The 26,594-nt window shown below is 49.8% G+C and overlaps 1 protein-coding gene across 1 annotated transcript in view; it reads right to left on the reverse strand.

The window, feature by feature from the left end:
- The window catches only part of LOC135889397 (zinc finger protein 208-like), a 685,678-nt gene that overhangs the window by 554,159 nt on the left and 104,925 nt on the right, over positions 1-26,594 (reverse strand). Inside the window, 1 exon segment of the mRNA XM_065417266.1 lies at positions 16,531-16,539. Within this exon segment, the coding sequence (XP_065273338.1) occupies positions 16,531-16,539 (9 nt within the window).

A 26,594-nucleotide genomic window follows, 5' to 3' on the forward strand; every position in this document is an offset into this window, starting at 1 on the left:
GGGAGAGAAAGATTAATAGGGGCAGTGGGAGAAATAATTGGGGGGAGAGATTCCCAGATCTCTAACTTGCCCCCACACACTTATTGCAGCATCCATGGGCAGATTCACTTTCCAGTGAACAAGGTGAGGTGCAGGGAGAGGAAAAGTCAATTCCTGACTCTCCCTGTGCCTGGGCTGTGGGAGTGTGCTGCCCTGGGGACCATGACAGGGGAAATCCCCGAAGTCACTCCTTTTGTTTTGCTCTTGTCTCTTATTTCGTTCCCAGACTTTGTCACTGGGAGGGTTTCAAAATGTCACAGTTGTTTAGTGCTAGCGGGGTGGGCCGGGTCAGTGGAGTAATAAAATGACCAAACATTTCCTCAGAATAGAATCGTAGAACTGTAGGGTTGGAATGAACAATGAGAGGTCATCTAGTCCACCCCCAACACTGAGGTGTTTGTCCAACCTGTCCTTAAAAATCTCCAATGATGGCGATTCCATAACATCCCTTGGTAACCTATTCCAGTACTGAACTAACCTTTGTCACAACTGAGTCACATGGCTGGCTCAGATTCAATTTGTGATCCACTATAACCCCCAGATCTTTTGAGTAGTACTGCCCCCTAGCCACTTAGTCTCCCGTTTGTAGTTGTGCATTGGATTTTCCTTCCCTAAAATGTAGTACTTTGCAGGTTGGCTACAAATCAATCTTTAAAACAAAAAAAAAATCAAACAATCGGAACTTTTTGATAAAATGCTTTTTGAGGAAAAAACCTATCTAAAGATAGATACCTTATAGCTCAAAGATATCTCATCATGGAATAGGGATTATAAATTCTAATTCTATAGTATGAGACAATATATTCATGTAATGTTTAAGAAAAGTTTTGTAAATGAGTTCCATTAGTTCATGGATTAGGGACCCAATCTTATGGGGTTTCAGGGACTTCTGTTTCGATTATTGAGGTTAATCTTTCTATCTACCCAATGGGGCTCAGTGCTCAGTCTAGAAGATACCATCAGAGATGGTTAGTTTTGCAATTCTCAAACTGTGGATTTGTGTCTCCAGAGATAACGTGCTTGTTAACAGCAAAAATGTTTTAAAATAAATAATATATAGAGGTGAGAAATAACACACCTCAACCTTATTGTCCCTCTGCAAATTTGTGTACACAGAGTCAGTCCCTTACCTCACTCTAAAAGTGCAAAGTTTCAAAAAGTTCAATGAATAGAAGATTGTTGGGGGCGGAATAGATCTGGACAAAGAGAAGAAGTCTGGAGATAAATGTGAGAAGGGAGGGACAGATAGCAGAAACAAAAGTGAAACTATTCAAGCAGCATATTCCAGAAGTCTTGAGGTCTTTCTGACTGTAGCCTTCATTGATTTGAGATCTACCATACCGTTCTCTCACTAGAAGGGAAAACCTATAATGGCAGCAGGCCGTAAAAGAGACCCAGTTTGGGAATATTTTAATGAAGTTCTTCTACCTGTGGGTAAGACAGGCATGAGTGCAAAATGCAAACAGTGCAACAAAGAAATGCAAGGCCTGATTGCCTGAATGAAACAACATAATGAGAAGTGTTCCTTCTCAGGAGGAAGCTGTGTTGAAGATGCCATAGGATCTTCGCTATCTTGAGAACCCCTTCATGCACAGGCAGGGTGACCAGGGTGCGCGTAGAGGTCAAGAGGATATTGAAAAGGGTTCCCCCTCCTACTCCGCCATCTCCTTCACTTCCAGCCCCAAGTTCTTGGCCATGTGCCGAAGTAGTGCTTGATGCTTCCTAAATTCATCCAGTGGGCTAGCCCTCGAAGGTCCCGCGACCGCTTTGTCTGGGCTGTGGGAGGTCCTGGGTTGTTGATTGGCACCGGGGATGGAGGCAAAAGGGTGGGCATGGGTTGTGTCTGCGACCAACAAGAAGGACAAACAAGGTCACACCTCCTCGACTCCCAAGAAAAAAGAGGACAAAAGGCTCGACCTATTTGGGAGAAAAGTTTATTCTACCACCAGCTTACAATTTCAGGTGGCAAACCATCAGGCCCTGTTGGGCAGATATAACTTTAACCTCTGGGATGGTCTCAAAAAGTTCCAGGAATCCCTCCCACAAAGTCTAGCCCAAGAGTTTGGCACCCTGGTGGAAGAGGGTACCGCGGCGGCCAGATGCTCCCTGTAGATGGCATGGGATGCGGCAGACTCGGCGGCTCGGGTGGTCGCATCAGCGGTTGTTATGCAGTTCCTAGCTCCAAATGGTGGGCTTCTCTCAGGAGATGCAGGCTTCAATTCAAGACCTCCCCTTCGACGGGGTTGGTCTTTTCTCCAAGCAGATGGACGCCAGGCTGCGTGGGTTGAAGGACACTAGAGCTACCCTTCGCTCGTTGGGCATGCACACGCCACAGTCTGCTAGAAAGCACATCTGGCCACCCCGGCCGCCAAGACTCTAGCAACCCCATCAGGGCTCTGCAATACGAAGGAATGCTAGTTTTAGTTGCCGATGCCCTTCTTCCTCCTGCTCACCTGTGCAACCTGAACCCACCAAACATCTAGGGGGCCAAAAGTGCTCATTTTGAGGGTCTGCCCGAAAGCGACGCCCCAGTCAGCCACCTGGATCCTTCCTGCCTTTTCCTCAACCGCCTCTCTCCCTACCGTTCGGCCTGGTCGCAGGTTACGTTGGACCGCTGGGTCCTGGACATAATAGCTCGGGGCTATACCCTGCAATTTTTGGCTGCCCCTCCCTCCCACTTCCCTGTCTCTTTTCAGGGACCCTTCTCATGAGAAACTCCTCATTCAGGAGGTCGAAAAGCTCCTGGACTTGGCGGCTGTGGAGGAAGTTCCTTGGGAAATATAAGGAAGAGGATTCTACTCCTGCTACTTCCTAATCCAGAAGGCCAAAGGGGGCCTAAGACCCATCCTGGACCTGCATCGCCTCAATAAGTCTCTCAAGAAGTTGAAGTTTCGCATGATCTCTCTGGCCTTCATCATCCCTTCCCTGGATCTGGGAGACTGGTATGCCACTCTCGACTTAAAGGATGCTTACTTTGATGTCTACATATTCCTGGGACACAGGCGTTTCCTGTGTTTCATGGTAGCCGGGCACCACTTCCAGTTCACAGCACTGCCCTTTGGCCTGTCCTCAGCTCCCAGATTGTTCACAAAATGTGTGACACCAGTGGCAGCTTACCTGACATGTTGAGGAGTCCAGATCTTCCCGTATCTCGACGACTGGTTCATCAAGGGCAGGTCTCCGGGGCAGATGCAAAGGAGCCCTGATCTGGTGTGCTCCACCTGCAGTGACCTGGGCCGGCTAATAAACACAGAAAAGTCCACATTGATGCCAGTCCAATGCATAGAATTTATTGGAGTGGTTCTCGACGACTCACGGGCTAGGGCCTGCTTTCCGGAGGTGCATTTTTGGGCCATGTTGGACCTGATTTCCCACGTAAAGAGTCACCTGCTCACCACAGCCCGCATGTGCCTGCGACTTCATCTGTGGCCTCTGCAAGCATGGCTGGCCTTGGTCTATATCCCCAGCAGGCACGCCCTGGACCGAGTCGTCACGGTGCCGAGCCACATCCTCTCATCCCTGGACTGGTGGTTGGATCCAAAGTCAGTGCTGCAAGGAGTTCCCTTCATGACCCCATCTCTGCCGCTCACCCTGGTCTTGGACATGCAGGTCCTGACAGACAATACCGCTGCAATGTATTACATCAACAGACAGGGCGGTGCCAGGTCTTCAGCCCTTTGTTGGGAGGTGCTCAGCCTCTGGGACATTTGTGTGCAGCATGCCATTCATCTGGTAGCCGCCCACCTGCCTGGAACCAAGAACATCCTGGCAGATCACCTCAGCAGGACCTTCTCGTCTCGCCATGAATGGTCACTCCATCTGGAGGTGGAAAACCTGGCGACGCTGCACCTGACAACTTGATGGCAGTGCTCTGATGGTGTCCAGCAGGTCCTGCTGGGCAGCAGGAAACCCTCCACCATGGCTACCTGTAGCGAGGCAGTGTGGCTCCCCGCCACCCCGGAGGGGGAAGAGCCCATCCAGAGGCCGGAGTGGGCGGAGCTAGGGAGCTCAGAGCCCGCCCCTCAGAGGGTCAGGCGGCAACCCGGAAGTATAAAGGCTTGCCCTCAGAACTCAGTAAAGGCCCAGCCGCCGGAGAGACCAGACGTCTCCAGCCTAGCTCGTGGCTGGGAAAACTCTGCGGCCCAAGGCGGCCACCAGGAGCTGCCGGGCCTGCCTTGCGCCCGCTATCCAGAGGAGCTGCTGGGCCTGCCCTGCACCCGCTATCCAGAGGAGCTGCCGGACCTGCCGATCAATCCATGCCCTGAAGAACCCATGGTCCTGGATCCCCCAGAGGCCAACACCAGGACCCAGGTAGGCCCCGAGGGCGAGTGTGGAAGTAGCCCGGGGGAAGCCAACCCCAGTCTGGCTGCTGGACACCATCATAGGCTCTGGCAGTGTGTTGCGGCCAGGATCCCCACTGACAGCAGCGGGTCTTCTGCCGCGGCTAGGGCCCCGGACTGGGACGCAGTGGAGTGGGAGGGCCTGCGTCCCCCCTGCCACCCAACTCATGGGTGGCAGACTCCCCCTCTCCCTGGCCTGAGGAGGCTGGGACCTGTTGTTACTGCTCAGCCCTGACCTAGGGCCTGGGCTTTTGTACTTGTTGCTCAGCCCTGACTGAGGGCCCAAGCCCTGACTCAGCATTTGTTGCCCCGCCCTGAGCCAGGGCCGGGTTTACCGTGTTGCTTCCAGTTACAGCAAGGGCTGCCGAGGGAGCCCCCACAGCTGGACGAATCCCCCCCCCAAGCTCAACAGGGCCTAGTGAGCAGGTGTGGCTCCCCGCCACCCCGGAGAGGGTTGAGCCCCGGCAAACCCTTGTACACGACCTCTATGGCAAAGTGGAAGCAGTTCACGTGTTGGGCCTCTGATTGACACATTTGCACTGAAGAGGCCCTGCTGCAGCACATCCTGGACTTTTGCTTCATCTTACCTGTCGCTATCTTTCTTCAGGGTACACCCAGTGGCCATTTTGTCATTCCATCCTCCGTTTCAAGGCAGGACCTGGGGATTACAGTGGATGAGAAGCTGGATATGAGTCAGCAGTGTGCCCCTGTTGCCAAGAAGGCTGACGGCATATTGGGCTGCATTAGTAGGAGCATTGCCAGCAGATCAAGGGAAGTAATGATTCCCCTCTGTTCGGCACTGGTGAGGCCACATCTGGAGCATTGTGTCCAGTTTTGGGGCCCCCACTACAGAAAGTATGTGGACAAATTGGAGAGAGTCCAGCAGAGGGCAACGAAAATTATTAGGGTGCTGGGACACATGACATACAAGGAGAGGCTGAGGGAACTGGGATTGTTTAGTCTGCAGAAGAGAAGAGTGGGGGGGATTTGATAGCAGCCTTCAACTACCTGAAGGGGGGATTCCAAAGAGGATGGAGCTCGGCTGTTCTCAGTGGTGGCAGATGACTGAACAAGAAGCAATGGTCTCTAGTTGCAGTGAGGGAGGTCTAGGTTGGATATTAGGAAACACTATTTCACTACGAAGATGGTGAAGCACTGGCATGGGTTACCTAGGGAAGTGGTGGAATCACCATCCGTAGAGGTTTTTAAGGCCTGGCTTGACAAAGCATTGGCTGGGATGATTTAGTTGGTGTTGGACTAGATTACCTCCTGAAGTCTCTTCCAACCCTAAAAAAAAAAAAGGTCTTCACCCATTCCATGATGGCGTGCGGTTCTTGAAAGGTCTGGAGCACCTCTACCCTCATGTCTGGGACCTTGCCCCCCTCGGGATGTGACTCTTCTGCTGTCAAGGCTCATGGGTCCCAGCTTTGAACCCTTTGCTTCCTGCTCCCTCCTGCTTCTTTCCTGGAAGATCTCCTTCTTGGTCGCTATAACTTTGGCTCGTAGGGTGTCCGACATCAGGGCACTCACATCAGAGCCGCCTTATACGGTCTTCTATAAGGACAAGGTCCAGCTGCATCTGCACCCGGCTTTTCTGCCCAAGCTCGTCTCCCAGTTTCATACTGGTCAAGACATATATTTACTGGTCTTTTGTCCAAAGCCTCATGGAATGCAGGCTGCATATCCTGGACGTCAGATGGGTGCTGGCCTTCTACATGGATAGAATGAAGCTGTTCTGAACGTCAATGCAGTTGTTCATTTCTGTCGCAGATGAAGGGTTGCCCAGTGTCTGCCCGGAGAATCTCATCTTGGATCACGGCCTGCATCCACTACTCTTATGAACTGGTGAAAGTGCCCCTGCCAACTAGCATGATGGGTCATTCCACTAGGGCACAGGCATCATCATCAGCCTTCCTGGCGCATGTGCCGATCCAAGAAATCTGTCTGGCTACAACCTGGTGAGATAATGCGATGTTTATTGGGGTTAGTTTCCAAGCAAGCATATTCCAAAGCCCTTCACCCCAGTCGGGCTTATCTCTATACTTCGATAGAGTCTGTTCCCCAGTGTTCCATTCCCAGCTCTGACACCGCAGAGCATTTACCCCGCAACCCTCTTCCCAGCTCTGATGCCGCAGAGCCTTGCCTGTGTCCCAGTTCCCTGTTCCCCCCTTTAACAAACATGATTCCAATTTCCCTTCCCCCTCCTGTTTGACCCCAGTTTATATAGTAATATTCTCAGCTATACCTTAACCAATCATTGTACTGAAATTTAACTAACCAATCCTAACATATTGTGACATAATTCCCTAACCAATTGTATCCCACTACCCTAATTAATTTACACCTAGCAAAATTAATTATACAGCAGACAGAAACAATTAAAGAACCAGACAGATTAACAATAGAAAAGGGGGGAACCATAAAGATAAAACAATATAGAAATGAGGGTTTCACAACCAGAACCATTGATAAGCGATTTCTTGCCAGACAGGGTGCTATCAAACTAAGTTTTCTTTAACGATCTTAAGATCTGTTTCTTTATCTGGTGGTGATGGGCACTACCAGGACAGGATCGTCTTCCTAACAGCCCAATACCCCCTTATTTTAGTGTGACTGGTTTGGGATGTGACGATGTGAGCGTACGCTTCCCAGCTTATGGCTGTCCCTGCTGCTTAGCCAAAGAACAAGGCCTCAGACTATCCTAGTGAGAGACGGCCCATACACAGGCAGACTGTGATTTTGATTCTTTGTTTTTATACCCCTGTAACTAGCTTAGTGATAAAAATACACCTACGTTCTTAAAGCATAGGCTTTACAGGCAGGCCTGAATACTGTTGTGGTCAAAGACCCCCACGCAGTCATTTTAGTTCAAAGACTCAAGCCTGAGGCCAGTTTATTGACATACATACCAGTGCACTGGGGTGTAGTCCGGAGACTGACACCCCGAGCAGCAGCTTGCAGGCTGCTTTATTTTGTCAAACCGCAAGCAAAGTACAAACAATAGTCATGAGTTAAGAAATTAGGGTTGGGGTTAGTCCCTCCCCCAAACCACAAGTTAAGAAAGTAGGGTCGGGGTCAGTCCCCCCCCCCCCGTACCTTCCTTATTAATTTTCCGAGAAGTGGTTTTCCCCAGGGGTGGTACTTGGCACCAGTTTGGGTACATTTCTCAAGACACGTTATTTTCCGGGGTCCTTTGGTTAAAGATTAAGGGGGGGGGGTTCCATGGGATGCCTAAAGAGGATCTATGATTGGCTATTTTTGCAGATAGCTGGAGTCACGGAGTAGGTCACAGATCATGCAAAGGAGAAGCTGCATGAGTCAGTTTGCATTTAGCTAAAGTTACCTATTGCTTCACACAAGCGGTTATTCTATTTCATTAGCCATGAACATATTTCACCAGTGCTGCTGCGGGGGGGGGGGGGGTTATTCTCCCATTCCCTCCTCTGGACATGACCCTTGACCGAGTTTGGCAGAAAACTGTGCAGTTTAGTCTAGTTCAAGCTTTAGGCCTGCCCTACTCTGTGTAAAGGCCATCAGCATAACAGATCTCTGTTGGAGGGTTTATTTGGGGCCCACAGATTCAAAGCTCTGGCTATCAAAAAGAAGGCCCCCCCCTCTATTTCCCCACAATACCTATATTCTAACAGTGGGTTCTACTCCTTCCCCCATTCTGTGTCTGTCTTGTCTATTTAGATTGTAAATTCTTCAGGGCATGGGCCATCTACTATTCTCTGTTTGTACTTTATCTACCACAGTGGGGACCCACTGTTAGTGGTCCTTAGGCACTAAGGTAATTAATATGATTTACATTAATAACTCTCCTGCCACTTTGAGCCAAGGAAGCTGGTCTTGGGATGTTACTGCTTAAAAATGAGCTGGGGTTAAAACCATGGAATATTCTTTGTGACAAGTATCCCACAAATTCCACTGACCTCCCTTGTTTTCTTTGCCTTGAGTAGTGTTTCCAGTTTCCAAACCTGATGTGATCTTGCAGCTGGAACCAGGGGAAGAGCTGTGGGTCCCAGACCTCCAGAGATCTGAGAAACAAGTGCTCCCGAGACCTGCCTGCACAGGTAGGGAATTGGTTACACCAACTCAAAAACTGCCTGTGAATACAGGAAACATTTGGGATGACCTACAAAGACCTTGTGAGCTCTCCAAATTCAGGATTGTTCCCTGCAGATGTGGAATCATGAGGCAGATATCACTCACGGCTTCCCTCGTATTCTGACTGACAACTGGCAGCAGGTCCCTCCCCGATCTCGCTTTCCCCTGAGTGTTCTGGTGAGATGTGGACCCAAAACTGATCCCTTCCTCTCTCCTCTGGGGAAGGTTTTGGGGAAAATCAGCTCCTGATTGGTTTGATCTCTCCCCCATATATTTTGGTTTGTTTATCCCTTTTTCCATTCTTCTCTCTGAGATTTCCTTTCTTTCTGGTGCAGGGAGTGACCTATGTCTGGATTCTCTCTGTCTCCCATCAGGTGTTGGGATGGTGAGTGAGAATGAGGAGGAGAAACCCCAGGAGGAAGATGCTGAGCAAGTAGAACCACATGGGACGTTATCAGGAAGATCCAAAGGGAATGTTTCCAGGAGTTGTGCACTCCCAGAAAAAGAAAAAGCCTGTGAGACTCAGCAGATGCCAGAGGAAAACTTGAGGATCCACTCAGACCTTATTACACATGAGAGAATCAACTTGGAAGAGACACGCTACACATGCCATGAGTGTGGGAAAAGCTTCAATGGGAGCTCTCACCTTCTCAGACATCAGGGAATCCACAGAGGAGAGAAGCCCTACACATGTTCTGAGTGCGGGAATAGCTTCAGTCAGAACTATACCCTTATCAGACATTGGAGAACCCACACTGGAGAGAAACCTTACACGTGCTCTGAATGTGGGAAAAGCTTCAATCAGAGCTCAAACCTTATCAGACATAGGAAAATCCACACAGGTGAGAAACCTTATGAATGCTCTGAGTGTGGGAAACACTTCATTCATAGTTCAGCCCTCATCTCACATCAGAAAATTCACACAGGAGAGACACCCTACATATGCTCTGAGTGTGGGAAAAGCTTCAATAATAGCTCTGACCTGATCACACATCGTAGAATCCACACAGGAGAGAAACCCTACACGTGCGCTGAGTGCGGGAAAAGCTTCAATCAGAGCTCAATCCTTACTAGACATCAGAAAATCCACATAAGAGAGAACTGTAATAAATGCCTTGACTAGGGCTGGACAAAGATTTTTTCTTTAAAAAAAATCACATTTGCTGATTTCCACAGAGTGATCCTTGCACCAACTTCACCGTGGTCGCTCAGCTCCCCCAGATGAGTTGCCTGCTTCTGCCTTTTTCAGCTCACCCTCCTTTGGGGTCAGTCCTGTGATCTTTTCTATCAACTCCTTTCCTTTTGAGTCGTAGGAGTGTGTCCCCTCCAGCCAGGAACATTCATCAGCTCCAGGTGGGAGCGAGAGGTTTGATTCCAACAAGCTACACTGAGGCAAAAACTACCTGTGACTAACATCCACTAGGACTGTACATGGCGCTGGCTACTCAAGTTAGTGATGTTGGTGTAAAAAGACAATTATAGTTGTAGTGCAGATGCAGCCCTTGTGCAGTGGTTGCATTAGCTTTCCCCTTGACCTGACCTTTCAAGGTCCCTTCCAGTTCTAGGAGATGGGATATCTCCATTAATTAATTATTAAGTGTGAGCATGCTATTGCGCAGGCAGCTGACAGTGTGAACACACAATAGCGGTTTCCCTTCAGCACTCTCAGGCCTGGTCTACACTACGAGGTTAGGTCAACTTTAGCCGCGTTAAATCGAATTAAGCCTGGACACGTTTACACGACGAAGCCCTTTCTTTCGACTTAAAGGGCCCTTTAAACCGGTTTCTTTACACCACCTCCGACGAGGGGATTAGCGATAAAATCGGCCTTAGGGGGTCGGAATTGGGTTAGTGTGGACGGAATTCGACGTTATTGGCCTCCGGGAGCTATCCCACAGTGCTTCATTGTGACCGCTCTGGACAGCACTCTCAACTCAGATGCACTGGCCAGGTAGACAGGAAAAGCCCCGCGAACGTTTGAATTTCATTTCCTGTTTGCTCAGCGTGGCAAGCACAGGTAACCATGCAGAGCTCATCAGCACAGGTAACCGTGATGGAGTCCCAGTCCCAGTCCCAGGATCGCAAAAGAGCTCCAGCCTGGACCGAACGGGAGGTACGGGATCTGCTCGCCATCAGGGGAGATGAATCAGTGCTGGCCGAACTCCGAAGCAGTAAAAGAAATGGCAAAATATTAGAAAAGATCTCCAAGGCCATGAAGGACAGAGGCCATAACAGGGACGCACAGCAGTGCCGCGTGAAAATTAAGGAGCTAAGGCAAGCCTACCACAAATCCAGAGAAGCAAACGGAAGGTCTGGGGCTGAGCCGCAAACATGCTGCTTCTACGCGGAGCTGCATGCCATTCTAGGGGGTGCAGCCACCACTACCCCAAGCGTGTGCTATGAGTCCCTCACTGGAGAAAAACACAGGGAAGCGGCTTCGGCGGACGAGGAAGATGAGGATGGAGAGAACATAGATAGCTCACAGCAGCAAGGAAGCGGAGAAACCGGTTTCCCCAACAGCCAGGATATGTTTATCACCCTGGACCTGGAACCAGTAACCCCCGAACTCACCCAAGACCCTGTGGGCACACAGGGGACCTCTGGTGAGTGTACCTTTGTAAATATTACACATGGTTTAAAAACAAGCGTGTTTAATGATTAATGATTAATTTGCCCTGGCAATCGCGGCCAGTACAGCTACTGGAAAAGTCTGTTAACGTGTATAGGGATGGAGCGGAAATCCTCCAGGGACATCTCCAGAAAGCTCTCCTTCATATACTCCCAAAGCCTTTGCAAAAGGTTTCTGGGGAGGGCTGCCTTATCCCGTCCGCCATGGTAGGACACTTTACCACGCCAGGCCAGTAGCACGTAGTCTGGAATCATTGCATAACAAAGCATGGCAGCGTATGGTCCCGGTGTTTGCTGGCATGCAGACAACATCCATTCCTTATCGCTCTTTGTTATCCTCAGGAGAGTGATATCATTCGCGGTCACCTGGTTGAAATGGGGCGATTTCATTAAGGGGACTTTCAGAGGTGCCCCTTCCTGCTCTGCTGAACAGAAATATTCCCCGCTGTTAACCACGCGGTGGGGGGGAGGGGTGAAGTGACCATCCCAGAGAATTGGGTGTGTGGGGGAGGGGAGTTAGTTGGGTTTGTGCTGCATGTTAAACCTGAAACCGCAGCCCCTCCTTTTACATTGCAAACCCATTTTAAATGGCCAACCCAACGGGTGCTTGGTATGGTTAATGAGAGCAGTACTGTTTTAAACCATCCCCACTTGTTAACAAGGTTAAAAAAGCCAAAAGACTGTGTCTTACCATGGCTGCCTGCAAGCTGAAATCTGTGGCCTGGCACTGCGTGAGTGATCTCTCACACCAAACCGGCAGGCCCTCAATATAAGAGGAAAAATGCGACCTTGTAACGAAAGCACATGTGCTGTGTGATGTGAACAGCAAAATCTAACGTGAAAGAGTGTACCCATTGTTCTCTAAAATGTATCTTTTTTAACCACCTCTCCCTTCTCCTCCACCAGCTGCAAATGTTTCACCTTCACAGAGGCTAGTGAATATTCGAAGAAGGAAGCGAAGGACGCGTGACGAAATGTTCACTGAACTACAGACTGCCTCCCACGCTGACAGAGCACAGCAGAATGCGTGGAGGCAGTCAATGACTGATTTTAAAAAAGCCGAATATGAGCGAGAGGAGAGGTGGCGTGCTGAATCGCGGGCTGAAGAGGAGAGGTTGCGTGCTGAAACGCGGGCTGAAGAGGAGAAGTGGCGTCAGCTTGTACTCAGAAAGCAAGAGTCGATGCTCCGGCTGCTGGAGCATCAAACTGATATGCTCCTGCTTATGGTTGAGCTGCAGGAAAGGCAGCAGGAGCAGAGACCGCCGCTACAGCCCCTGTGTAACCAACAGCCCTCCTCCCCAAGTCCCATTGCCTCCTCACCCAGACGCCCAAGAACACGGTGGGGGGCCTCCGGCCACCCAATCACTCCACCCTAGACGATTTCCACAGCAATAAGTTTTAAAGTTTTAAACTGCAGTGTGTCCTTTTCCTTCCCTCCTCCCCCACCCATCCCGGGCTACCTTTGCAATTATCCCCCTAGTTGTGTGCTGAATTAATAAAGAATGCATGAATGTGAAGTAACAATGACTTTATTGCCTCTGCAAGTGGTGCTTGAAGAGGGGAGGGTGGGGTGCTTGGTTTACAGGGAAGTAGAGTTAACCGGGTGCGTGGGGGGTTGGCGATTTCATCAAGGAGAAACAAACCGAAGTTTCACACCGTAGCCTGGCCAGTCACAAAACTAGTTTTCAAAGCTTCTCTGATGCGCACCGCGCCCTGCTGTGCTGCTCTAACCGACCTGGTGTCTGGCTGCGCGTAATCAGCGGCCAGGCGATTTGCCTCTACCTCCCACCCCGCCATAAATGTCTCCCCCTTACTCTCACAGATATTGTGGAGCGCACAGCAAGCAGCAATAACAATGGGGATATTCTTTTCGCTAAGGTCTGAGCGAGTCAGTAAGCTGCGCCAGCTCGCTTTTAAACGTCCAAATGCACATTCCACCACCATTCGGCACTTGCTCAGCCTGTAGTTGAACAGGTCCTGACTCCTGTCCAGGCTGCCTGTGTACGGCTTCATGAGCCATGGCATTAAGGGGTAGGCTGGGTCCCCAAGGATCACGATAGGCATTTCAACATCCCCAATGGTTATTTTCTGGTCCGGGAAGAAAGTCCCTTCCTCCAGCTTTCGAAACAGAACAGAGTGCCTGAAGACGCGAGCATCATGTACCCTTCCCGGCCAGCCCACGTTGATGTCGGTGAAACGTCCCTTGTGATCCACCAGGGCTTGCAGCAGCATTGAAAAGTACCCCTTGCGGTTTATGTACTCGGTGGCTTGGTGCGCCGGTGCCAAGATAGGGATATGGGTTCCGTCTATCGCCCCACCACAGTTTGGGAATCCCATTGCAGCAAAGCCATCCACTATGTCCTGCACGTTTCCCAGAGTCACTACCCTTGATATCACCAGGTCTCTCATTGCCCTGGCAACTTGGATCACAGCAGCCCCCACAGTAGATTTGCCCACTCCAAATTGATTCCCGACTGACCGGTAGCTGTCTGGCGTTGCAAGCTTCCACAGGGCTATCGCCACTCGCTTCTCAACTGTGAGGGCTGCTCTCATCCTGGTATTCTGGCGCTTCAGGGCAGGGGAAAGCAAGTCACAAAGTTCCATGAAAGTGCCCTTACGCATGCGAAAGTTTTGCAGCCACTGGGCATCGTCCCAGACCTGCAACACGATGCGGTCCCACCAGTTGGTGCTTGTTTCCCGGGCCCAGAATCGGCGTTCCACGGCATGAACCTGCCCCAGTAACACCACGATTTCCACATTGCTGGGGCCTGTGCCTTGTAAGAGGTCCATGTCAATTTCCTCATCACTATCGTCGCCGCGCTGCAATCGCCTCCTCCCCCTCAGCTGGTCCTGGTTTTGCTTTGGCATGTCCAGGCTCTGCATATACTCCAGGACAATGCGCGTGGTGTTCATAGTGCTCATAATTGCCGCGGTGATCTGAGCAGGATCCATGATCCCAGTGATAGCTATGGTGTCTGGTCTGAAAAAAGGCGCGAAACTAGTATCTAAAGACGAGGGAGGGAGGGGCGAGTGACGACATGGCGTACAGGTACAGGGAATTAAAATCAATAAAGGTGGCTGTGCATCAGGGAGAAATACAAACAACTGTCACACAGAATGCACCCCCCAGAGATTGAACTCCTAAGCCTGGGTTTAGCGGGCCGTTGATTTGACGGAGGGAGGGGGGAAGGAAATGAATACAGAACAAATCTATTTTTTACATCTTAAGACGACAGTGCAGCATGACTGATAGCCCTCGGCATTTTCTGGGTGCTTGGCAGCAAATACTGGGCGCGTACCAGTGTGATGATGATGGATACCAATCATAATATACTATTTATTGCCAAAAGGCAAGGGGTTGCTGCTGTGTAGCAATGTAACCCTACGTGTGCCAGCCACATCTCTGCCAGCACCCAGATCGCCCTCGGCCTTTTCTGGGTGCTTAGCAGACAATACTTGGCAGAAAATAGTATACTACGACTGGTAGCCATCATTGTCCAACGAGGACGGTTAAAGGCAAGGGGTTGCTGCTGTGTAGCAATGTAGCCCCACGTGTGCCAGCCATATGTCTGCCAGCACCCAGATTGCCCTCGGCCTCTTCTGGGTGCTCAGCAGACAATACTTGGCAGAAAATAATATACTATGACTGATATCCATGATTGTCCAACAAGGACGGTTACCAGTCATAATAAACCATCTACTGCCAAAAGGCAAGGGGCTGGTGCAATGCAGCTCTACGGCTGCCAGCCCCACAGCTACCAGCATCCCGATCGCCAAAGAAGGTTACCACTCATGCTGCACCATCTACCGCCAAAAGGCAGTTATCTGCTGCTGCTGTGTAGCAATGCAGTCCCACGTCTGCCGGCACCCGGAAGACATATGGTGACGGTGAGCTGAGCTGAGCGGGCTCCATGCTTGGCGTGGTATGTTGTCTGCACAGGTAACCCAGGTAAAAAGGCGCGAATCTATTGTCTGCCGTTGCTGTGACGGCGGGGGAGGGGCCTGACGCAATGTACCCAGAACCCCCCGCGGCACTGTTTTGCATCATTCGGGCATTGCGATCTCAACCCATAATTCCAATGGGCGCCGGAGACTGCCGGAGACTGCGGGAACTGTGGGATAGGTACCCATAGTGCAATGCGCCGGAAGTCGACGCTAGCCTCGGTACTGTGGACGCGGTCCGCCGACTTCATGCACTTAGAGCATTTTATGTGGGGACACACACAGTCGGCTGCATACAACCGGTTTCTATAAAACTGGCTTCTATAAATCCGACCTAATTTTGTAGTGTAGACATAGCCTCTGAGTGGCACTGTAACTCTGCCAGTGTAGACATTGCCTCAGAGCGACCGACTGCCAGGATCCCAGGACTGATCCCCTCTGGGGAATGAAGCACAATGTCGACAGGCTATGCAGCCTTCACTAGTCTCCCTGTACCGGAAAAGCCTGCTAGCCCAAAGTGCTGGAGCATCTATGCCATTACCTGGTTCCTGGACCCAGAGCCTACACCCCTCACCCCCTCCTACACCCCCATCACTTGCCCCAGCCCAGAGCCTGCACCCCGACTCCCTCCCAGAGTCCCTCCACCTGCTCCCTCCGCACCCCCTGCCATTCCCAAACATCCTCCCAGAGTCTGCACCCCCAGCACAGAGCCTGCACCCAAACTCCATCCCAGAGCCTATACCCCTCACCCCCTCCTGTACCCCCACCCCCTGTCCCAGCCCAGAGCCTGCACCCAACACCAAAACTCCATTGCAGAGCCTGCACCCCAGACCCCCTTCCCCCACCCAAACTCCCTCCCAGAGCCATCCCTCTCACCCCTTCCACACCCAAACTCCCTTCCAGTGCCTGCACCCTGCACCCCTCCTGCACCCCAATCCCCTGCTCCAGCCGAGGGTGTGCACCCCAGACCTCCTCCCCCCACCCAAAGTCCCTCCCAGAGTCTTAGGTGGGGGGTGGAGTTTGGGGGGGCAGGCTCTGGGCGTTCTGGGCACCACCAAAATTTCTACAAACCTGCCACCCCCGTTGTCTACTGCACTCCTTGGTTCCCTCCAGCTGCTCCGTCTCTAGAGACTTTTTTCTATCCCATCTCTCCTCTTCTTTTCTCTTCTCTTCTGTGCTCTCTCTTTCCCTGCTCCCCTTTGTTTTCTATGGGACCTGTCCCCATAGTTTTATGTTGTGCAATATCATGTTTATCTTTCCAAATCAGCTGGGGCCTGGAGAATATTTCCAGGTGGTTGTCCCTTATGTAGATTGCAGTGATCTCTGGTGTGTCCTCACAGGGAACCAGTTCAAAAAAAAGAGCCAGGAGCTGGTCCCAGTGCATCCCCCATCTGCTGTGCAGAGAGAAAATTGCCTCCAGGCCAGGCCCAGCTGCAAACCCCTGGCTGAATTATAGGCTGTCTTGGAAGCCCACTGCACAATGCTGTGCCAACAAATTCATATCCTCAGCCATAGGTGTACTTCCATATAAACTAAGTAAGAGACATGGGGAAGGAAGCAAACAGAGTAAAAACCTGTGATGCGTATGGCCCACCACATGCATTGGCCTCCCCTCGGACAGGGAATTTATAATCCTTTCTGCCAGTTGGTGTTAGCAGCAACAAGGGCTGGGTTCAATGTCTAGGTGAGGAGAGTTCCCATGAGAGGAAGCAGCTGAAGGGAAGCAATGAGTGCAGACCCACCAGCTTAGGGTCTCACAGGAGTCCTGAAATGACAGTGGCTGCAGGTCCCATGGTGTAATGATTAGCCCTCAGGGCTCTAAATCCTCCAATCTGAGTTCAAATCCCTGTAGGGCCTCCTGATGCTTTGCTGTAAAGCCTTGGAGCTCAATGTGCTTGATTTCCTTGTTCCTAGGTGTACCAGAGTGAGTTTCTTTTCTTCCTATTATCTCTATATATTATTATTAGGAGATATTGAGTCCAGTCTTCTGCCATCACAGGAGGACCAAGTACTGTCCCTGACAGATTTTTTTTCCCCCAGGTCCCTAAATGGCTCCTTTAAGGATTGAGCTTACAACCCTGGGTTTAGCAGACCAATGCTTAAACCACTGAGCTATCCCTCCCCCACTGAGCTGGGGTTAAAACCATGGACTATTCGTTGTGACAAGTATCCCACAAATTCCACTGACCTCCCTTGTTTTCTTTCCCTGGAGTAGGGTTTCCAATTGCCAAACCTGATGTGATCTCGCAGCTTCCCTTCCCTCCCTTCCTGCTGGGTCACTGATGCCCACTAGAGCTAGGGCTTTGCTCTGGCTGGTTCAACAGGCTGGCTGCAATAGGTTGGGGCCCTAGAATTTAACAGTCTGGCAAGAGATTCCTGTGGGTTGACCTGATGGTTGTGGTTTTTGCTGCTTCACCTGATGCCCACAAGTTTGGTCCTTGTACCTGCAGCTGCCACGCTCTTCCTCTTGACCACATGGCACTTAAGGGGAGCAGTACCAGGGCCAGGCTTAATAGTCAGGGAAAGGCAGGAGGGAGAGAGTCCTTTCCTCCTCTGTGCCCTAGAGCAGAGGCAGCTGTTGCTGACAGCTCTAAGGGAATGCTTAAATGCCACAGAGCAACCGAAGGCAGGGCAAGAGGAGGGGAGGACCATGCCCACGCGTGAATTCAGAGAGTAATTAATATCCACTCTACATACACATTGATAACAGTGAGCAGATACTATGTTGCTGAATATGATAAATTTGATAGAGTATTAAAGAGCACATCTTTATATAAATGATACCCAGAAATTGCTGATATCAATATCAACTGTCAATTTCCCTGTATAAGCAGACATCCATAGAAATATCAGTATTTGGCCTTACAGGAACTATGAGGCTTCCCTGTACCGCAAATAAAGGAGAAATGTTGTCGTGTTTTACATAAATTTTCACCTTACAGATAACCTACATGTTTCTCACTGTCCTGAGTTCCACGGGACATGTGGAAGCTCTAGGAGATGGCTCCCCTGGGGATCATGTATTACATGGATCCAAAGTCTGGGGGAAGCCAGACCCAACCTACAGCCAGGAATACCAATTCTTCTTCAAGTGATTGTTCATGTCCATTCCAAGCAGGTGTGTGCGTGCCGTGTGCACGCCAGCCGGAAGATTTTTACCATAGCAGCGTCCGTAGGGTCAGCTTCGGCGCCCCCTGGAGTGGCACCTTCATGGCTCCGTATATAGGGGCCCGATCCTCCACCCCCTCAGTTCCTTCTTACCGCCGGTGACGGTTAGCTGGAACTTCACTTGCTCTTCAGCAATCTTGGCAGTGTCCCGTTTTCTTCCTTGTAAATAGTTTAGTTAGTTTTACAGTTAGTATAGATAGATAGTTGTTGGGGGGTTTTCCCCAACGTACTCGTCGCCCCGCTGGGGCATGCCCGGGTCCCCAGGGTTTAAACTCTGCAAGGACTGCGGGAAGTTCATGCCGAAGAGTGACCCGCACTCTTCCTGCTTACGGTGCCTCGGAGAGAGCCATCAAAGAGACAGGTGCACTATCTGCAGGGCATTTCACCCCAGGACTCTCAAAGACAGAGAGCAGAGGCTCAAAGTATTACTAATGGAAGTGGCCCTGCGGCCACATTCGGACCCTGGGCCGGCCGACCCGGTGCCCAGCACTTAATCCTCGGTGCGCAGCGCCCCATCACCGGTAATACATCATGAGGCCAAAACCTCCAAACCCCGGCACTGGAGAGAGTCGGCACATAGGAAATCGGACTCCGGGAGGCATGGTTCACCATCCCCGGTGCCGGTTAAAAAGAAGAGGCCGGTGAGGGGACGATCACCCCACCAGGACCCTAAAGGGCCTGTGCCGTCCACCTGTGCTGCGGGACAGGCCGTGCCACTGACTCATCCTGCTACTCCGTTGACTCCCACCCCGGAGAGGGTACGGTCGAGTCCGGACAGGCCAACATCCCCGGTCGTCGTTGAGGAAGTGCGCCTCCCAACGACGCCGGAGGCATTCGAGGCAGCCTCTGACCTACTAAGCCTCCGGGTGCCGGCGTCGCCACGCCGGTGGAAAGAGCCTCCGACCATGGCCCGACCCCCTATATAATCACGGGGCAAGCCGGCTATGTTATCGCCGCGGTCCCCACACCGCGCCACACCAGCGGCACCGGAGCAGAGAGAACATTCTCCAACCCAGCGGCACCGCTCCCCAGCGACAGTGGGTACTGCTCTCCCTAGGTCCTCCTATTCAGAGACTTCAGACTCGGAGACGGAATCGTACCTGTGGTGGAAAAATGACCACGCGTTGTGTTTGGTTCAGACCAGCCTGAGGCCACTTTATTGCAAGCCTGCATGCAGGGGTGACAGTCTGAAAAACTGCCACACCAAGCACAGCACACTGAATGCTTATATAGCTTAAAACCACAAACGGTTACATGTAATACATCAAAACAAGTTTCCTTATCAGGGAGAATAGCAAAACAAGCTTTTCCTGTTATTCACAGGTGTACTTCTAGCAAGCTTTCCTGTTATTCACAGGTGTTCCTTTTGCGGTTTAACAGCCTTTCTAACGCTACTGATGTGATCACATTTTTCTAGCTAAGGCAGTTGCTTAAACTGTTGCTTAAAATTTCCACTGCTCAAAATTTTCCACTCCCCATGGCCACCTTTGTCTCATGGCCATTTATTCAGCTATTTAGGCCAAAGCTTAGGCCTGGTCAATTTTTCCTCTACATACCGCTCCAGTAGATCGAGGAGCAGGCAGTCGACCTCACAGGCGAGCCTCCAGCCTTATCCGCCGCAGTGGCAACAGCAGTGGCAACCGCCCCCCCCCAGTGGCCGTTCTGGACTCCCTCGGCCTACCATCAGTCCGTGGGACAGGCGTACAGCCCCCGCTCAAGGTCCGCATCGGTCTCATCGACGGCGGACAACACACCAGCGATGTTCTATATCAACAAACAGGGTGGTGCACGCTCCGATCCCCTGTGCCAGGAAGCCCTCACGTTATGGGACTTTTGTGTACAGAACGCAATTCACCTGACAGCATCCTACCTACCGGGGAAGCAGAACGGGCTGGCGGATGCTCTCAGCCGCTCATTCCACGGTCACGAGTGGTCCATCCGCCGGGATGTAGTACTCTCAATTTTCTGGCTCTGGGGCCATCCCCAGATAGACCTGTTTGCCTCGAGAGAGAACAGGAAGTGTCAGCCATTCTGCTCCCTCATGGGATGCAGTCCGGGGTCCCTGACGGATGCTTTCCTCCTCTCCTGGGAAGACGGCCTACTTTACGCTTTCCCCCGATTCCCATGGTTCACAGGGTAATCCTCAAGACTCGCAGGGATCACGCTCGTGTCATCCTGATAGCGCCGGCCTGGCCGCGCCAACACTGGTACACGTCGCTCCTGCACATGTCCATACGGGCGCCCCTCAGGCTGCCCCTCCTCCCAGACTTGATCACACAGGATCGGGGTCGCCTACGTCACCCGAACCTAGAGTCGCTCCACCTCACAGCCTGGATGCTCCATGGCTAAACCCTGTGGAGATGCAATGCTCTCATCAGGTCAGGCAGGTCCTTCTTGGTAGTAGAAAACCCTCCACCAGGACCACGTACATGTCCAAGTGGAAGCGCTTCTCCATCTGGGCTGAACAGCGGGGACAGGCTCCTTTGCTTGCCCCGATCCCTCTCATACTGGATTATTTGCTTCATCTGAGACAACTAGGACTGTCCCCCTCTTCGGTTCGAGTCCACTTGACGGCTATCTCAGCGTTCCACCCTGGAGCGGGAGGTAACTCAGTTTTTGCAAACCCATTGGTTAGTCGCTTCCTCAAGGGCCTGGACAGACTGTTCCCACATACTCGTCAACCAGTCGCAGCTTGGGACCTCACTTTGGTCCTGTCCGCCCTCACAGGGCCACCTTTCGAGCCTCTAGCTTCGTGCTCGCTGTTATATCTTTCGTATAAGGTCGCATTTCTAGTGGCTATCACATTGGCCAGGAGAGTCTCGGAGCTCAGAGCTCTGACATCAGAGCCTCCATACACTGTCTTCTACAAAGACAAGGTCCAACTCAGGCCGCACCCTGCGTTCCTTCCTAAGGTGGTCTCCCAGTTTCACATGTGTCAAGACATTTTTCTCCCGGTCTTCTATCCAAAGCCACACTCCTCCACTAAGGAGCATAGGATGCACTCCCTGGACGTTCGCAGGGCCCTGGCATTCTACATTGAAAGGATTAAACCCTTCAGGAAATCAACCCAACTTTTTGTTGCTGTGGCTGACAGGATGAAAGGGCTCCCGGTCTCATCACAGTGGATCTCCTCTTGGATCAAAACCTGCATCTGGGAATGCTACCGTTGGGCTAACATACCGGCCCCGCCTATCACGGCCCACTCCACAAGAGTGCAGGCCTCCTCCGCTGCGTTCCTGGCACAGGTCCCGACGACAGGAAATTTGTAGAGCGGCCACGTGGTCCTCAATCCACACTTTTACGACGCACTATGCCATCACGCGCCAGGCCAGAGATGATGCAGCCTTTGGCTGCGCAGTACTCCAGTCTGCAGTGACCTCCAACCCCACCGCCTAGGTTCAGGCTTGTGAGTCACCTGCTTGGAATGGACATGAACAATCACTCGAAGAAGAAAAAACGGTTACTCACCTTTTTGTAACTGTTGTTCTTCGAGATGTGTTGTTCATGTCCATTCCGATACCCACCCTCCTGCCCCTCTATCGGAGTGCCGGCAAGAAGGAACTGAGGGGGTGGAGGGTTGGCGGGCCCCTATATACGACGCCATGAAGGCGCCACTCCAGGGGGCGCCGAAGCCAACCCTACAGACACTGCTATGGTAAAAATCTTCCAGCTGGCGTGCACGCGGGGCGCATACACCTGCTTGGAATGGACATGAACAACACATCTCGAAGAACAACAGTTACAAAAAAGTGAGTAACCATTTTTTCCTAGAAGCTCCCTCCTATAGAGAACTCAAGTGAAGGGTCATGAAGAAGCTGGATGTTAGGTAATTTTGGCTGAGTGCTTAAGGCAATGGATCAGAAATTCATTGGGTGTCCCCACACAGGTGGAAATGCTGCTGACTATGAAACTTCCTGTCTCTTTTGTTTTTAGTGCTGTAATATTAGTGGCCAAACATGCTACTCACAAACATCCTCTCTCTCTCTCTCTCTCTCTCTCTCTCTCTCTTTTCAAGAAAATCCTTGCAAGAAGTCAAAAATACTTGCTGGATCTCACTGCTCTGCTTGATAGAATCCGAACACAAGCTGAACTTGTCAAGCATAGATGGGGGCTGGCAGGGAGTCGGGTGTGGGATGGTTTCAATTACACAGACAGGCACTAGTGACAAAGTTCCAGAATGTGTGGGAGTGTAAAACTGGTTAGTCAATGTTACACTCCCCTCCCAGCTGACACTGTCTGTCTACGAGAGGAGCAAATCTCATCTCTAATATGGCACATTCTGCCGAACGTGAGAGGTACCTTCATTTATGCTCCGTGAGGTTTGATCTCTGTTTTGTGCACTGTGTTTGTGAATGAAAATTATAGACTACAATATTCAAGAAAAAATGCATCAGCACATGTGATTGCCCCAGCCACCGACAGAGAAATGCCACTGAGTTGAAGGTAATGACGTTCCTCTGTACTAGATAGGGACTAGCTACAGAGCTTGCTTACACACACACCAGATGCGTTCAGCCTTAGATCTTTTAATGCTCTACCAGGAGTTCATTTAAATGAGGTATTTTACACACAGTGCCACCTTGTGGCTGCTAATGGGATGCTAAACTAGTATACTAAAGGGTGCACTGCAGGGCCTCCAGGCTATTTGCCTATCATCCTGCTCTGGCTTCTGTCCAAAACCCCGGCAGAGCAACGAGACAGGCATTTGTAGACTCCCACTCACAGCCCAGTCAGATTGTAGATTCTATAACCTGGAGAGTTTGTTTTCTTCATTCAGAGGTTTTCTCTCCCTTTGTAGCCAGCAGTAATGCTTGATGATCCTAACACACACGACCCCTCTCTTGTCAGAAGAGACTTCACTGGAAGTGTGGAGAATAGTTGCCCACCTAGAGCAGTGGCAGTTGTAGTGATAAAAACAACAAGGAGTCTGGTGGCACCTTAAAGACTAACAGATTTATTTGGGCATAAGCTTTCGTGGGTAAAAACCTCACTTCTTCGGATGCATAGAGTGAAAGTTTGCAAATTCAACACCATTAATCTGGGCTTGAATAGGGAGTGGGAGTGGCTGGTGCATTACAGAAGCAGCTTTTCCTCTCCTGGAATTGACACCTCATCTATTATTGGGAGTGGACTACATCCACCCTGATTGAATTGGCCCTGTCAACACTGGTTCTCCACTTGCGAAGTAACTCCCTGCTCTCCATGTGTCAGTATATAATGCCTGCATCTGTAACTTTCACTCTATGCATCTGAAGAAGTGAGGTTTTTACCCACGAAAGCTTATGCCCAAATAAATCTGTTAGTCTTTAAGGTGCCACCAGACTCCTTGTTGTTTTTGTAGATACAGACTAACACGGCTACCCCCTAATAGTTGTAGTGATATGATCTAGCTGAATGAGAAAAGGATTAGAACATAAGAACATAAGAAAGGCCGTACTGGGTCAGACCAAAGGTACATCTAGCCCAGTATCTGTCTACCGACAGTGGCCAATGCCAGGTGCCCCAGAGGGAGTGAACCTAACAGGCAATGATCAAGTGATCTCTCTCCTGCCATCCATCTCCATCCTCTGACGAACAGAGGCTAGGGACACCATTCTTACCCATCCTGGCTAATAGCCATTTATGGACTTAGCCACCATGAATTTATCCAGTCCCCTTTTAAACATTGTTATAGTCCTAGCCTTCACAACCTCCTCAGGTAAGGAGTTCCACAAGTTGACTGTGCGCTGCGTGAAGAAGAACTTCCTTTTATTTGTTTTAAACCTGCTGCCTATTAATTTCTTTTGGTGACCCCTAGTTCTTGTATTATGGGAATAAGTATATAACTTTTCCTTATCCACTTTCTCAACATCACTCATGATTTTATATACCTCTATCATGTCCCCCCTTAGTCTTCTCTTTTCCAAACTGAAGAGTCCTAGCCTCTTTAATCTTTCCTCATATGGGACCCTCTCTAAACCCTTAATCATTTTAGTTGCTCTTTTCTGAACCTTTTCTAGTGCTAGAATATCTTTTTTGAGGTGAGGAGACCACATCTGTACACAGTATTCGAGATGTGGGCGAACCATGGATTTATATAAGGGCAATAATATATTCTCAGTCTTATTCTCTATCCCCTTTTTAATGATTCCTTACATCCTGTTTGCTTTTTTGACCGCCTCTGCACACTGCGTGGACATCTTTAGAGAACTATCCACGATGACGCCAAGATCTTTTTCCTGACTCGTTGTAGCTAAATTAGCCCCCATCATGTTGTATGTATAGTTGGGGTTATTTTTTCCAATGTGCATTACTTTTCATTTATCCACATTAAATTTCATTTGCCATTTTGTTGCCCAATCACTTAGTTTTGTGAGATCTTTTTGAAGTTCTTCACAATCTGCTTTGGTCTTAACTATCTTGAGTAGTTTAGTATCATCTGCAAACTTTGCCACCTCACTGTTTACCCCTTTCTCCAGATCATTTATGAATAAATTGAATAGGATAGGTCCTAGGACTGACCCTTGGGGAACACCACTAGTTACCCCTCTCCATTCTGAGAATTTACCATTAATTCCTACCCTTTGTTCCCTGTCCTTTAACCAGTTCTCAATCCATGAAAGGACCTTCCCTTTTATCCCATGACAGCTTAATTTACGTAAGAGCCTTTGGTGAGGGACCTTGTCAAAGGCTTTCTGGAAATCTAAGTACACTATGTCCACCGGATCCCCCTTGTCCACATGTTTGTTGACCCCTTCAAAGAACTCTAATAGATTAGTAAGACACGATTTCCCTTTACCGAAACCATGTTGACTATTGCTCAAGAGTTTATGTTTTTCTATGTGTCTGACAATTTTGTTCTTTACTATTGTTTCAACTAATTTGCCCGGTACCGACGTTAGACTTACCGGTCTGTAATTGCCGGGATCACCCCTAGAGCCCTTTTTAAATATTGGCGTTACATTAGCTAACTTCCAGTCATTGGGTACCGAAGCCGATTTAAAGGACAAGTTACAAACCTTAGTTAATAGTTCCGCAACTTCACATTTGAGTTCTTTCAGAACTCTTGGGTGAATGCCATCTGGTCCCGGTGACTTGTTAATGTTGAGTTTATCAATTAATTCCAAAACCTCCTCTAGTGATACTTCAATCTGTGACAGTTCCTCAGATTTGTCACCTACAAAAGCCAGCTCAGGTTTGGGAATCTCCCTAACATCCTCAGCCGTGAAGACTGAAGCAAAGAATCCATTTAGTTTCTCCGCAATGACTTTATCATCTTTAAGCGCTCCTTTTGTATTTTCATCGTCAAGGGGCCCCACTGGTTGTTTAGCAGGCTTCCTGCTTCTGATGTACTTAAAAAACATTTTGTTATTACCTTTGGAGTTTTTGGCTAGCCGTTCTTCAAACTCCTCTTTGGCTTTTCTTATTACACTCTTGCACTTAAGTTGGCAGTGTTTGTGCTCCTTTCTATTTGCCTCACTAGGATTTGACTTCCACTTTTTAAAGGAAGTCTTTTTATCTCTCACTGCTTCTTTTACATGGTTGTTAAGCCACGGTGGCTCTTTTTTAGTTCTTTTACTGTTTTTCTTAATTTGGGGTATACATTGAAGTTGAGCCTCTATTATGGTGTCTTTAAAAAGGGCCCACGCAACTTGCAGGGATTTCACTTTAGTCACTGAACCTTTTAACTTTTGTCTAACTAACCCCCTCATTTTTGTATAGTTCCCCCTTTTGAAATTAAAGGCCACAGTGTTGGGCAGTTGAGGTGTTCTTCCCACCACAGGGATGTTGAATGCTATTGTATTATGGTCACTATTTCCAAGCGGTCCCGCTATAGTTACCTCTTGGACCAGCTCCTGCACTCCACTCAGGATTAAATCTAGAGTCGCCTCTCCCCTTGTGGGTTCCCGTACCAGCTGCTCCATGAAGCAGTCATTTAAAGTATCGAGAAATTTTATCTCTGCATTTCGTCCTGAAGTGAAATGTTCCCAGTCAATATGGGGATAATTGAAATCCCCCACTATTATTGGGTTCTTAATTTTGATAGCCTCTCTAATTTCCCTTAGCATTTCATCATCACTATTACTGTCCTGGTCAGGTGGTCGATAATAGATCCCTAATGTTATATTTTTACTAGAGCATGAAATTTCTATCCATAGAGACTCTATGGAACCTGTGGATTCGCTTAAGATTTTTACTTCATTTGAATCTACACTTTCTTTAACATATAGTGCCACTCCTCCCCCTGCACGGCCTGTTCTGTCCTTCCGATATATTTTGTACCCCGGAATGATTGTGTCCCATTGATTGCTCTCAGTCCACCAGGTTTCTGTGATGCCTATTATATCTATATCCTCCTTTATCACAAGGCACTCTAGTTCACCCATCTTA

The sequence above is a fragment of the Emys orbicularis genome, chromosome 15, assembly GCF_028017835.1.
Source record: "Emys orbicularis isolate rEmyOrb1 chromosome 15, rEmyOrb1.hap1, whole genome shotgun sequence".
In the NCBI taxonomy this organism is placed as follows: Eukaryota; Metazoa; Chordata; order Testudines; family Emydidae; genus Emys; species Emys orbicularis.